Source organism: Sinohyriopsis cumingii, chromosome 3 (assembly GCF_028554795.1).
Source record: "Sinohyriopsis cumingii isolate HCF-2022 chromosome 3, ASM2855479v2, whole genome shotgun sequence".
Lineage (NCBI taxonomy): Eukaryota > Metazoa > Mollusca > Bivalvia > Unionida > Unionidae > Sinohyriopsis > Sinohyriopsis cumingii.
Window position 1 is genome coordinate 123,344,530 of NC_142963.1, and position 16,044 is coordinate 123,360,573.

Here is a 16,044-nt window from a genome sequence, read left to right on the forward strand (position 1 = left end):
TTCGTGACATTTCCTCTGGCACATCCTTTGTAACACGTTTTTGCTGTTAAAAAAAGTGTAAAATGAACACCTTAACTGATTATATTTTCCCCCTTCTATCTCCAGTATTTAGGTATTCTGGTAAACATGTGTTGTGTTTGTGACGTTAATGACAGACACGTTCTCTCGAGTGAACTCTTCGAAATATGGGAGCTTCAAATTAGGGTGTCGGACGATATATAATAGAGGTGATCACGTGGGATTTTTAAATAATGTAGCGTTTCGAAATAGTTGTTGCGCAATGAGTATTGTAGTAAAAAGTCAAATATGAATAGGATAGTACGTAATAATATAACAGAAAATCTCCAATAAGTTTTAAACATGACACAGTTTATTGTATTAATTTAAAGAGGCAAACAACAAAATATAAGAAAAGTGGAGGTAACAGAGATTAAATGCTGTATCATTAGACTGACCTCAAGATCGCCCTTTCCCCTTAGCTGAGCCTCTCACGACGCAATTCGTACCTGGTTCCAATACGCATGCTCATTTCTTCCGCTTGTCCAATTGGCAACACTAGTCGATCTTAAGTTGCATTGTTATTTTCAGGCAACAGATATATCGGGAGGATGAAGTGGGTCGTTTTTGCTTTTGCTGCAGTCTTTACAGCAGCTGTTCTATTTGAAATAGGTAAGGTTTTGTTAATTTTAAAGTAGCTAGTATTATTTTCCGATGCATGCTGAGAATGGAACTTTTCGATGCATTCACCTTGATCTCGGCCATCTTGGACGTTTTCCTTACTCATATTTTATTATCACGTTTCAGATTGCGTGTCGAATGATTTGAGACTGTTAAGAGCTTTCAGCATTAATTAAATATATATTTTTTTCACCACCGCAATAAACCTTTGCTTTTAAAAAGTGGTTTGTTGTTAATATTTTGTTTTAAAAATCTCCGTTGTACTGTGCAGAAGGTCTTCAGACTTAAGTACTGTTCCTGTACTAAGTAGAATGCAAAGGTCATTTCACTTTTCAGAATCATCTTTCAGTATATTTTCAAGATATAAACGTTAAAATTAATTATCTCTGTAACTACAAGAAACTATTAGCTGGACTGTACGCGAATAGCTTGCCCTTCAGGCACTTAAATAAAAGAAATGAAACGCAGTAGAGGTCATACATGTATTTTTGATGTTGTAGGTCTGCATGTATGACTTGCTAGATAAATTGTAAGCAATGATACAAGCACCCGTGCTTGTTGATCCATTTCTGGAAACCCATATCTGTATACCTGTAAATAATTTGACAAAGCCACACTTGACTAGAGTACAATTCACGTGGGTCGTGTAGGCATTCAGTACCAACTATTTCAGTAACGGATGTCATTTTAGAATTTGATTCTGTATATCTTTAAGTGGCAGTTATTCACTTCATTTGGATTCGTATACATCCATGTTCCTTTTGGAAGGTCATTATTTAGATGCCCTTAGAGGTGCATACAGCTAAACCAATGTTAGTCCTACAATGCAAGACACATCACCCAATATTTTTGTTCTGGAGGGTGATGGGTCTTACTGCCTAAATAATGGCACTGTGTAGCGTGTTATGATGTTGACTGGCATTATAACGAGAGTCAGATTTTCAGAAATATCACACTCAACTGGCAACCAATAGCGACGCTTTCCTACAAAGTAAAGTTATTAAGTTTTGTCAGACTTTACTTACCCTGAAGTCTTTTCTCTAATAAATTCAAATTCTCACAAAAGAAATGGACATGTTTTCAAGTTTCTTTGGCCTACATTTCAGTTGGCTGGAAAGCGATGAAAGCCAGGAATGCCAAAATGAGGTTAAGTTAATGAAACAAATAAAAATATATTATGCCTGTTGGAACTGTAAAGCATCGTCTCGTTTCATTCAAGAAATATATCTGCCACATGAACCTACTTAAACATACTTGGGCTTACCTTGACTACCATTGCATTGCAACAAATTCAATGCATGTCAACAGAACATAAAAATGTGCCCATTTGCTAGTGTCATATTTTCATTTCGCCATGATAAAGACAGCACAGTAAGTATATTAATTACACATCAATTAGTGGATGAGTGTCTATATATGCTGCCAAATGTGTGAGATATTCCTGAAACTTTCACTACTCGTTCCAATATCAACATTGGAACTCGCTATACAAGGCTGTTATTTGGATAGTAAGACAGCACTAAAACAAAACGTGCTATGTCTTACATTGTACTACTAAACTAATGTTAAAGTATGCACAAATATTTGGACGAAATGAACCTAAGGTGTGATCCAGTACAGTCCGGATTGAATGTTGCACACTGATGTCCCAAAGAAAGCTACACATATTGATGAACAAATTCATACTACCCTCAGTTGTGATGATTCCACTGGATGCATTCTTATTTAGACAAAGGTTTAGTACATGGCCACTATTGCAATATTCCATAGCGATAATTTTCATCTATAAGTGCAGGGCTCAAAAATTAGCGATGGGCTAGTAAGTTTCGGTTATAAGTAGTCGGTGTTTGTTTATGCCATTCCCTATTAAAGACAGTCATAAAATATTAGCATGAGAAGATGAAGTCAATTTCTGCCTTGGAAAGGTGCGTTTCTATAACAATTTTTAAGCACTTCACTTAACAGCGCAAATTATTGTCCCGTCATTAACAGCGAAAGTTTGGTAATTGATCCTAATTAATCTGATAACGAATTCATTGAAAAAAATGACCTGGTATCACACTTTATTCACTCAACTACAGTAACAAACTACAAAGCGGTATACCACACAAAAGAACACAGCAAAAACTATTAAAAGATATTAGTTTGCACGTTTTTTTTTGGTTTACGGTTTGGTTTTTTAATAATTTTTTGCTTGCTACCCAAATGCTCCAACAGTCACAAACAGGAAACTACATATTTTACATTTCCATCAAAATAATTATAAGAATTAAATCGGTTTATTACGATTATGTTATTGACACATCCTTTCCATACAACTACTTTTCTATGATGATAAGAATAGTTTTTATATTTTTCCCTTACAAGAATGAACAATGAGCAGAATGCCGTACATTTGTTGGGAATTAAAATCTCTGAGCATTGGTATCTAAGATTTGAAAATTTTCCGCCTTAGTATTAATTTCAACAATACATTGAGGTTTGATTAATTAGAGCTGTTAAATAAAATGCGCAGTGTCAGATGGCTTCGTTTGATGGGAACACACCTTTTCCAAGCTGAAACTAACAATCTTCTGATGCTAATATTTTATAACTGTTTACATTAGTCACTGCTTTGATCATGCAGAACATCCACTGAAGCTAAGTCTTTGTGGGAGAGGGCAAAGACGAGTTTTGAAATGTGTTTCTTGCTCTGACTTTCTTATGAAGGACACTGTGCCATTCCTTTTCTTGCTTTAAATAATTTGCATCAGCTATACTATAACATCTCATATTTCAAAACAAGGCACAATTCCCTCCTTATAAGACGGGCAAAAAGTGGCATTTGATAGAAAGTGTTCAGCTACAGGGGAAAAAAGGAGAAGTTGAATGAGAATGATGAGGAATAATTCTTATGATAGTTAAAAGCGTAATGGAAAGTTTCAGAAGAAATGAACAAAGACAGGGAATGGCTGAATTATGATGAGGAAAAGAACGTTATGTGGTGTAACTGGTGTACGCAGTTCGCAAAAACAAATACACAGCATCCAGTTTTATTGCGGGTTGTTCGAACTTTAAAATTGAATCGGTAAACATACACGAAAGCGATGATGTTTTGTGAACAGGACTAGTAAAGATTTGGCAGGACTAGTAAATTTCTCAATATACTAGTCCTTCTGGCTACAAAGAAATTTGTGTTAAATTCGAGCCCTGAAGTGTCTTGGTAACAGATAAGGTGCAGAGCATTCAATAATCAGGATTGAATAGACATGGGGTAAAAGAAAATTAGTGTTAAATTTTAAATGAACAATTGATATTTAATTTAAAATGAGTAAATGCACGTACATAACCCATGTGTCTTCAGCTATAATAAGGAACATGTATAGACCTACAAAGTAAGACATCGACCCTAATATTTATATTTTTGGGGGTTGAGGTCTTATCCAAATAAGGGTGCTGTGTAGCGTGTTCCATTGCATTCCAGCCGACTTGAAAACCTTGAAAATTAAACAACCAATAACAATATTTTAGATAGGAATACTCACTCCATCCATAATGACTGGAATTTTGTTTGCGTGTTTCATTTCATATTGGCTATTTTTCTTGACAACCGGTTTTGTAGAGCTTGACACTTCATTAAGTTTCCGTTTTATTGTGTTGGTGTTGATGATGGTTGTTCATTTTATATTTTTTTTTAATTTGTGAAATGTACAACATAGAAAGAAATGAAAGAACTGATAAAACATGATTACCAATACAATTGTCCAAAATGCGACATTGGGGAGGACAACCATGATTGGCAGGCATCTCTGGTCCATGTACATATTCATTTTTTTCCATGCCTTTACACAAGTAATGCCAAAATCATCTATCATCCAGAATATACCATTTAAAATCATTGTCATTTTTAACAGCACATTTACATGAATAATGCCAAATCTACCATCCTGTACATCCATTTAAAATCATTGTGATTGAACAAATTGTTGAATTTAGGGATTTTCCTAGCCCATTTTGCAGTAGTAGTGTTTTTTTCAGACCAGCTGAACATAGAATTCAATAACCAAATTGATTGTGACATCTTGCCAGTTAATTTCATTAATGTTATTTATAAATAGTTTTTCCAATTCTCCAATGTAATTAACAATGCAGGTTCTTGTCCAAGCAGATGATACTACAAGAGTTTGACATCAAACTGCCAGGATTGTATGCTTCACCGGTCAGTGGTAACATTCATTTCAGATGCCTCAGATGCCAATTTTCAGACTTAGTTTCATATTAAGTACTTTTACATACCTAAGTAAATACTCCATTATTGTAAGAAGTTGTCTAGACAATTAATAGCCACATTTTCTTTGTCAACTACACAGATCTGAAACATGTAGTGAAATCACTCATGTCTTTTTTATTGTGTGAACACAGAATTTGCAGCCTTGACTTGGCTAAGAAGGGAGAAATTACCTCAGGCACTTAGGGCAAAGTTGGGCAGTTCAAAGCCTGGTCATTTGAATCCTGAACTATCTTGTTGATTAAATCCTTGCTAATCTGAACAGAAAAAGTTAAACAAGACTGGTCATTAGTGCCTTTGAATAGGCCATATAGCATTAGAAACCAAAAATTATGATGTGGACAAATCGATAGCAAAAAATGTACAGAATATTGTTAAATTATCTTGCATTTATAATTACCAGTTTGATTTTTTAAAACATTTTACCCATTTCATGGGCCCTGCATCGCTATGCTGCATATTGATAAATACTAAGCAGTATTTGAACCTTTTTCTCATTGTATATTGCAGCCTTTTTGAACTTGTCTTACTTTGTACATCATGTGAAGTCCTTTTTTATTAATTTTCACCTGAGTGATTTTTTCAATAAATTGTCATTTTCAGGAGCCAGCATCAAGTGCTACGAGTGCAACTCGTACTTCCAGCATGATTGTGCAGACTGGTTCAATAACAGAACATTCAATCTAAATGAGTGTCCACCAGAGGCTACATTGTGTCGCAAAATAGTACAGGAAGGTGGGTATATTAATATTGATGGATATCAAATACTAGGCGGTAAACCTTTATGTCCATAGATTCTGTGTTTGGTATTAGGACACATTGAATGAAGTTGGTGGAGCCATATTGTAATAACATTGTTTTCTTTGTCTCTCCATGCATCAACAGTTTAGTTTCCACAAGATTAAAGATGACTTTGTTGTAAATTGTTGGATTTAATAAAAGTTGGTATGAGCATTATATGGACAAGACCATAGAGTTCTGACTTCCATCTGTCATCATTTAAACAAGTTATGACCTCTGCTTGCTCTTCTATCTTACTAATTTCTACACCTTGGCCAGGTATTGTTAAATTTCAGAGCAGATTTGTTTTGCAGCTTTGTGTTCACAAGACCTTGAATTGGTTCATTTCCAGCATTTTCTGAGTTGTGCCCACTGATTGCCCAGTCTGCAATATAACTTTACCTGCGCTTTTTGGATCTCAACCAAATTGTTTTTGACTTTTTATTGATTATTGATTAGACATTGAGAAAGTATAATTTGAGGTGTTCCACACCATCAGTTAGGAAAGTTATGCCTCCTGATTGCCTATTCTCTTGACTATGGTTTCCACTGCAGAATTTTACCGAGGATTGTTATTGTTGGATTTAAACCAAATTTAGTGTGTGACTTTATGCTGAGGAAACTGAATTCTTGTTTTAGGCCAATTTTAGCTTGTGGTGCCCTTTGAAGTTCACCCAGTAATAATATGTCCAGTTTTGATCATCAAGAAGTTCGTTAAGGCAGTTATCCATTGTTTGATTGCAATATCAGTGTCATCCTCACTCATTGGATCAGCAGTGTTTATGTTAATTAACATTTGAAGCATGTCTTGCTTTATACAGTATTTTATTGCACTTTTGATGTTGTTCATATGTGTTGCTTAATGTTCAACCAGCGTTGTGTTGCATTAGTTTTAAGTGTGAGCAAGGGACAGGTAAATTATTATTCAATAGACTTTAACTTGAAATTATGTGAATAATGAAATAGCAAGTAAAGAAGGCAGCACCAATGTTAAAAGTACTTGAGTGTTTCTACAGAAATCATTTTTTAGTCATATCTTTTGTATCCATTCTTCGCCAAAGGATGGATGATTTTTAATCAAAGACTCGAAAGACATCATAGACCACATTTAACCCCCTTATCACTTGCAATACCAGAGTAACTGCCTTCATGTGGTCAAACTTGCAGGATTATAACAGTAAAGTAATCAGTTAACAGTTGTGTAAATTGTGCCAACCTTAATCCAATTACTTTGCCACTGGGATGAGTGAGTTGCAACAGTTGTCCTTGCTATGTGCAACAGCAACACAGTACACTTCTCCACTACACTGCTTCTGATTTTACCAAAGAACCACAGGTACGTGATTAAAGCTTGATTCTTAAATTGGTATATAAAAAAAAAGCATGACATTATGTTCTAATACATGGCACCTTAGATAACATAATAAGGCATAAGGTTTGTAACTCAAGAAAATGGAGTTGCACATATAGCCCTTCATATCTTAGTGGTATTCACATTTACAGTGAAACCTTTTATTATTCAGGTGTCATAATTTCATTTTCAGTGAGCTGTAACAGGTGGTTATGAGTTAGCATATGGGTGAAGTTAAAAGATTGAGAATGTCAACATTTTATGATTTTCAGCTGATTTGACGAGATCAAGGGTGCATGATACTTACTTTTCATAAAGTAACATTAATTTGAAGAAGAAAAAAAAAAAAATCCAGCCATCTCAGTTTCTGCCAACTTTTGTACTAAACGATCGATTTTGGACAAACCTCCATTATAGTGAGCTGCAGACACAGACATGCCAACCCTTAAGGTTTAACTGTAAGTCATAGGGATGTGACACAAAAAATAAGGACATACAGAATAAAAGCAAAAATAACGGAAACGATGGTTGTGGTAAAATCCAGGTACTAGTCCATGTTTGATTCAGGTCTGGGTTTCACATTCAATTTGGTGGAGTTGGTCAGAGAACCAGACTTAACTTTGACATTTTGAACAGTGCATATTTACACAAAATGTCTGCATGATTGAGCTGTTATTATATTTTTCTAAAAATGGTGTTCAACAGGTGATACATGTTCGAGACAAAAGAGACGATTAGCCTCTTGGAATGTTTTAATAGTCTGTACAGAAGAATTAAAATGAATATTCATATTCTTGGCAGGGGGCAAGTGGGGCAGCAGTTACATTTATTGGACATAGTGTGTTGAGTATTGCTCATGGTGGGAGAGGTGAGTGGCATTGTTATGTGAAAAAAAGCCAAGGATTATGTCCAGTTGAGGGATAGAATGAAGCCACTGAGCTTTTAATTACGTTTTCCACCTTTATTGATATATTGCTACACCTTACTGAAAAATGGTCAATCTTAGGGAGAAAAAAATCAAAAGTTGGTGGAAATAAACCATGAAACTTAAGTACTCATTTCATATGCAAGTTAGCAACATTATTCTTGGGAAAATTAATTACAATGGGTATAGAAATATCTGCTGGCATTGGACATTGGATTCTCCTACTCAAGGTAGATTTTTTTAAAAAATGGTACCTGACTGCTCTGGTGGCTTAGCGGTTAGAGCGTCAGCCTCGGATGCGGATTGTTGTGGGTTCAATCCCTGGCTGTGTCATACCAAAGACTTATAAAAATGGTGCTAACAGCTGCCTCACTTGGCACTCAGCATTAAGAGGTTAGTGTTAGGACTGGTCGACCTGGTGTCAGGATAATGTGACTGGGTGGGACATCATGCTACATGTCTGCGGCATGATGCCCCAGTACTAGACGTCACTATAAACTGCCACACTGCAGACATCATAGCAATATGACTGAAAAATTGTTAAATCTACATTAAAAAATCCAAATAAAACAAAATGGTACCTTTCATGTTACCTTAAGTTGATTTTTACAGCCATACTTTCTAGTGGCTAATTAAATTGTCCTCTTGCAGTGTACTACAATGACGAGTGGAATGTGCGATACATCCGCCAGTGTGCTGTAAATGGTGAAGTGGGGGGTGAAGAAGGCCGTGTTTGTGTGGATAGAACTGGCACATCCAAGGTTAAAGTCAAGTACTGCCACTGTAATAACCAGGAAGGATGCAACAGTGCAGAGTCTGTCAACATTCCAGCTATTATGTTCTTTGTTCCACTTCTTGCAACTTTTGCAATGTTAGTATTTAAAAAATTGTAGCTTTGATGCTTTTCTTTAACTAGGACTGACAATAATTTTCAGTTAACTATGCAATATTATTTTTCTCCAGAAAGATATCTTGAAATATTTTTGCCTCTTTGTTTTTTTTTTCTTCAGTTTTGTCTCTTTGTTTTCGTTCAGATTTTCAGACTCAAGGTGTTAACTCATTTTTTTGTCACCAGAATCATGCCATTTGTCTTTAATTTACCAGACAAAACTTGGATGTCTAACTTTTTAGTGTATTGTTTCTCAAATTTCCATATACATTTGGCTTCAACTTTTCACTTTATTTGTAATAGTACATGTATCACTCTTCTATTTTAATGAACATTCCATTTTCGGATTGCCTCACATAGTATACTTTCTTAAAATTTACAGTTTATCTGCACATGTATTACATATAAAAAATATTGTTAAATATGTAAATGAGTGTCATGGATTGGTTTTTTATACTAAAGGCAAAAGTAGCAGTCTGCAGTCATTCACGGTTTCAAATAAAAACATGGTAAAGTATGATTCTTCCAGCATTTTAGTTGTATGTGGTGGGGTGGTTGGACACAAGCAAGATATTTGATGCAGAGACAGTAGTAATTGCTTTATAATGAAGGTAAAAATGATGCAGTTCATTTAGATTAATTCAACTTAGGGATGTTTTCAGAACTATCTTGACCAAATACTTATGAACAGCTTTTAATCTAATTATTATATTTTTTGACAATGTTACCTTTACTTTAACATTCCCACAAAAGGTCAGTTCATGTGAACATGGGACAGGATCCCATAAACAAGACTTGCTGGTGCTATGGTGTATAGGTAATTCTGGAAATTTTTCAACTTTTAGAGAAGCAATTTTACATCATTGTCAACTCTTAAAAGGATATCTTGTCATGGAGCCTTGTGAGCTTATGGTATTGTGTGTCATCCTTCAGTATTTGCTGTTTAATACTTTTGACCAAATTTGACAGCACTTTAATGAAAAGAGCTTTTAAGTTCAGACAAATGATGTTAATCTGCCATCAATCATGGCTGAGGTTGCTAAATATAAAAGCCTATAAATGACTTCTAAAATATTGCTTAACAGAATTTAATCAGACTTGACGAAAAGTGTTATAAATAAACCTTAAAATTTATATCAGTGAAATTCACCATCCAAAATGGCCATTACTAATACAGAATAAATGCATGACAGAATTTGACCAGATTTGACAAAAAGCATCTTTGCGTTATATCGATGAGGTCTTCCCTTCAAAATGGCCATTGCAAAAAAATAGAATACATGACAGAATTTGGCCCAAAAGCGTTATTGCATAAAGGATCTTTTTATTTTATACAAATAATACAAATCTGCAATCAAATATTGATGATGTTAAAACAGTTAAAAAGACTTTTAAACAACTTGTCAAGCCATTGAACAGACATTTATTAAATTGGTTAGCATCCTGGCATTAACTGCATTAAGATTTTTGTACAAATGATGCTGCATCAAGGTGCTTCAGTACTGGGCAAATCATGCTGATATGCCATTAAACATGGAGAAAGACAGAAATATATCATTGAGATAAATTTACAGAAAGCGTCCTACTGACCCAGATCTCTTGGCCAATTGTCTTGAATCTGTTATAGGTATTCTTTGATGTCAGTTGTAATAGTAGTATTGTGCAATTTAAACAGTGGGAAACGCATGCATAAATCTAACTTGGAGTGTGATTTTACATTTATATTTTTTGCAGCAAGTCAGGGAAATGAACAAAATTGTGTTGTGAAATGAATATTATATCTATCATTGTCCAATTTTTACAGTTGATTCTTAATCTCCATTTCACTGGTTTCAGATGAGTTTTGTATTTTTCAAAATAATTTTACCCTAGATTTTTATGCTATGCCATACATTACAATCTGTTGAATATATAACTTTCCAGTTTTGTGTCAAAGGATGTTTTATGCTGGAATGAGTTTCAGAAATTAAAATACTGTCACAGTATTTGATTTACGTTTTGAAATGGATAGGATTAGCATTTAGATTTTTATTCCAGTACTAACCTTTAACTTGTGTCAGCACATGTATACACTACAGGTATAAATGAGTTTTTTAAAAACTTTTTACATCAAGATTTAGCTGAAAGTGTGAGTACATGAAAATACTTTTGTGGAAATAAGAAAACTAACCGACTTTTCATTTTATACAATTATAACTTTTATATTGGATAAGGAAGATTCTTATGCCTGTTTCCAGAAATATTAATTTGTATTTATGAAATAAAAAGCACGATTTTGCTAAGGGCTGTTCCAGTAAACCTTGCTTAAGAGCCAGGGAAGGCACTAGTGTATTAAGTTTGGAATTTTGTGTAATTTTCATTTGTACTCTAAATAATCAGAGTACCCTTGGATATATTTTTAAAAGCCTTCCCAGGGTACCATGCATGTTTAAATGGAACAACCCTAACTAAAAATGGGAACCAAAAATTGAATACAAGTTGAATTTTGTTTGAAAGAGATCAGTATGTTTATTAGCTTGTAAACCTTACTTTTTCTGTCTTTTATATTCATTGCTTTTGAAAGGCATTGGATTGTTCTGGTTCAGCTGAAATTGTATTCATGTTTAGACTAGTTTCTGCTGGCATTAGTAAATATGTTTCAGTTGTTTGGTCTTTTACAAAGATAGGTGTGATATTTTTTCAATGGTGTGTTTGTATTTGTGTGTGTGTGCATCATATAGATTGATCAAAACTGTAATCAGGATATATTTACTCATGTAAACAAAGTATATAGAAAATAGTTGCAATGCTTTGAATATGATAAGGAAGATTTTACAAGTCTGGAAGTCTTAAACTAGATACCATGTAGTCATTACAGTTACACTTGTAATGTTTTTTTCTCCCAGAGATGTTGGCATATTTAAGTTGTATGATCTGAATACTCTCTTGTTTTAAAAAAATATATTTGCCCCAAATTGATAATATAATAACAATAAGATTTTTAGTTACTCAGTGCAGGTGTAATTTCATAAGCAGTGATTTTTGAAAGATTTAGTAAATTTTAATAATCATTTCATAAAGCTTTAGCAACTAAATTATCGACTAGTCAAAGTTTGTAATGCTTTTCCTGTCTGGAATAGCTTATTTTGCAGAAGGAGGTTTTTCTCTTTAGATATGCCTCAAAGCGGAGTTGCATTTGACTTGAACATTTTATTGTAGTATTGACCACTTGTTTTCCTTGTTGTCATACTGAAAAAGGGATAAAGTATTTGATACTTGTGTATCAATCATTATACCTGAATGTTAATTTTTAACTCTCATTAATCTGGATTTGAAGAGCTTATGGGATGTCCTGTTGTCCATTTCATCCAGTAATACATGTCGTCACTGCTCCTAAACTGCTTGGAGGATTGCCATAACACTTTACGCACACAGATACACACACATATTCATCACATGGGCTAGTTGCTGCAAAATGAAAATGATGTCAGGAACTCCAATATGGCTGCCACAGTGGCCGTCTTGAAAATCTTGTCACTATTCCAGATGAGTGGTCAAATCAAATTTCTGATTTGAGTCTACATGAACTGGTGCTAATCTAATGTTCAGTGTGACAGTCATCTTTAAAAGTTTGAATGGGAAATCATACTGACTTGGGAATTCACCAGAAGACTTTTGACATCTAGTTGGTCCTAAATGAAAAATTGTGCCTCTATGATAACTGCCAAATCAGACAGCTTGTAAATTATGCTTTAACTTCTTCTGAATGAGCATAGGGTTTTCATTGAAAGACTTCTTGTGATGTCTAGTTGGTCCTAAATGAAACTTGTACTTGTCTTGCACCCAATACAGACACAGTGGTAGTCATATAGCAAATACCATTATTCCTGAAAGATGTGTTGAGATGGGGTTTTTAGACGAAGACATGGCGTGTAGTTGGTCCAGAAAGAGAATGTTGCCAGTCTTGCAACTAATAATACTACCATCAAAATCTTGCCATCACTAATTCTCTGAAATGGAAAGGCGATAAAGCATTGGGTTTTCACAAGAAACATTTTATGGGTGTCTAGTTGCTCTTGAATCAAAATTGTGCTGGTCTGACATAAGGAAGAATTTTTTGTATTATTGCTCATCCTGAAAATCAGCATGGGCTTTTCACAAAAAACCAATGATGTCCAGTTGGTCTTGATGAAAACGGTGCCAATCTTGTCTAACCCTGTTGTAACTCCTCTTAAATGGAGTTGAAGAGACGTGGGGTTTTCATCAAAAGACATCAAATGGTGTCCATTTGGGCCTACATGAAAATGGTGCTGATCTTGCATCCAGTAAACCCACAGCAGTTGCCAGTTTGGATATCTTGTTACTGCTGAATGGTATTGGAGATGGTTTCAGAACTTGGCAGTTAATACAGAAGACATGGTCTTAAGTTGAATTCCTGGATATTATTTTTGGCCAGTAGAGTGCATATCCCATAGAGGTACTTTTCTTTGGCGTTTTAATGAATGATTTATTGTTTTAAATTGAGATGTAACATCATATATATATATATACATGGAAAAGAAAATGTACATTATGTTGTCCATATGAAATTTTGTAAAGTAAAGAGAATCTCTGTATTAGCATTTACTTTTTCCTTTATTTTGTTGCACAGTGATGAGAAATATGGAGGAAGATAAGTGATTTACTACATAGTTTTGTGATTTAATCACATTTCATCACTATCCATAACATTATTTCAAATTTAAGGATTTGTATTAAATGTTAAACATTCTAGTAATGGGAGAAAACAACCATTTGTGTTTTCAGTCCCAGTTAGTGCCTGAAGTATCTCTCTTTTTGGATTTTAGTTGGGGAAAGTTTTGTCAAGACCAACTTAACACAAGTTCAATAGAGCCATCATTGTGGCATCAATGTACATCCCTTCCTGTATGTACATCCATGCCAGACATTAAATTAGATTAGAAATTTGTTTTCCTTTTTAGCTAAATCAAAGGCAGGCTAATCAAATAGGCAATCTAATGTTATTAAAAGATAAAGTTACCTTGTTTCGTAATGCATTTTGTTTCTTTGTCTTGACCCAGCTTCAGATATCTAGGGGCTTGTACTGTAAGTTGTATTTATGTCATTCATTTCTCTTTCCTTCTGGAAAAGTTTATAGCACAGATACTTGAGCAGAATTTGATATGTTGAATGGAAATTTTATATATACTTATAAAGTGTAAACATGGCCATGTATGCACCTTTATTAATATTAATGCCAAGAAAAGCCGATGTTGGATATAATCTTCACAATGAAGGGGGTAGTAAGAAAAACATCAAATACGCTGTGCTGTCTTTGTAATGCCTTGCTGCCCATCATTCAGTTCAGTTAACATGGTTTGGTCATTTTTAAATACATCCATATACTTTGACACTTCAGTTTTAACCTTGCTGGTCTTAGACCAGAACAGCTTATGGAATGGTCTGTTGTCCGTTGTCCGACATCAGTCCATTAACAAAAACTTGTCTCTTAACTCTTAAATTACTTGGAGGATTGCCTTAAAATTTTGCATTTGTTCACCACACTGTCTAGTTGGCTCTAAATGAATGTGTTGCTGCACCGACATCCTATATCAAAATCTTGATTTTGCTACTATTCGTTAATGGATGGTCATATTGAGACAGGATTTGAATAAAAGATTTATTATGTCTATATGGTTGATGGGGTAATTTCCTTATGGTACTTCGGTTATCGTTATCTACAATATGATGATCAGCCATAGTGTTACTGCCCAGATCGAGTAAACGGTGAAATAAAACGTGAAATTAATGGATAAAATAACAGATCTGAGCACAGAGATATAGATCAGAACAACATGATCCCCTTATGTAACATGTTTAATCAATTACTTAAACATAAAGATGAGACTTGAATTATTCACTTTCTCTTAGAAATGGAATTAAAAATTTTTATGTAAAATTCAATCAGCAGTTCTGTTACAATAATTTCAACATAATCGAGCAACTGAACTCAAATTGCAGTATGTCGACATGACCTGGTTGCTTCTGGCTTTTTACAAATCAGTTGGTGATGGGTCAGCATTGCTGTATTACTTCTCTCTCTGGAGGGGCTCTGAGTGGTCTAAAGCGCTCTCCGTTACTGATCACTGCCATCTCACCTCTGTCTGCATTGGTTCTAGTCTCGGATTCGGCTCATGTGGGTATGTCATAGCTGCCAAGTGTCCCATTTTTTTTTTACATATTTTGGACGTGAATACGGGTGTACGTTTTTTGGGGGGAAAATACGTTTTTTTATTTTTAAAAAATATTTAAAAAATTCCTTGCATTTTTCAGTTTAGAACGGGTACTCTGTTCCATTCTGATAGAAATGTATCGCATGTATATAGGAATACAGTTCTACAATATGATTGGTTCATTCGAAATCGAGGCTACAATGCCTGTCTTTATCCGCCATATTGGATTTTGCAAACAGTTACCGCTGTCACTGTATCTCATTTTCGTAATATTCAACTTCTAATCATGTCAGAATATTCAGAATTTTCTCCAGGAAAGACAAAAAAAAAACAACTAGAGGGACAATTGTGCCGTCTTCAGATTTGTGAAACCATCTAGTAAAGGAGAAAACTCTACGTTTTACAAGTTGTGTAACGTGATTTCACTATTGGGCGCCTATGAAATAAAGAGCACGAAAAGTTAATAAGCATCAGCTTGCTGCTTCATCATACACAACTCAGCCTGAACTTACGATGTATATAAATACCAGAGAGAACCTTGATGTGATTTGATCAAAATTCAGTTTATTAAATTTTTTTTGGAAATTAACCATCCTCTTTCAGTTACTAGTGTTGCTGGCGATTTATTTTGAACACATTTTCCAGACAGTAAAATCGCAAAGGATTACTCATATGCTAGAACGAAAACAGTTCAATAAGAAAATCACACAGAATTAACAATGTCAATGAAAGTTGATACATTCAAAAAAATAAGGTGTGGAAAAGGCTACTTTAAAGTCTGTCTGAGTGTGTTGCACTCTTGCATCTTCTGAATGGGCATCTGAATGGAATATGGTACGACATGTGCGTATTTGACATTAAATAATTATGTAAAGCAATGTCCTACTTTACTGATGGTTGTATATGTTGTAAATAGCTACATATGCATTAAAATTTTAAAAA

General features: G+C 34.5%; 1 protein-coding gene across 1 annotated transcript; it reads left to right on the top strand.

Moving 5' to 3' along the window:
• Nucleotides 1–509: 509 nt before the first annotated feature.
• Nucleotides 510–13,917, top strand: LOC149803760 (UPAR/Ly6 domain-containing protein crok-like). The gene is made up of 3 exons (XM_089953533.1): nucleotides 510–669; nucleotides 5,549–5,680; nucleotides 8,653–13,917. Exons 1-3 carry the CDS (start codon nucleotides 609–611, stop codon nucleotides 8,892–8,894), a joined length of 435 nt encoding a protein of 144 aa, XP_089809659.1. The 5' UTR covers nucleotides 510–608; the 3' UTR covers nucleotides 8,895–13,917.
• The last annotated feature ends 2,127 nt before the right edge of the window (nucleotides 13,918–16,044 follow it).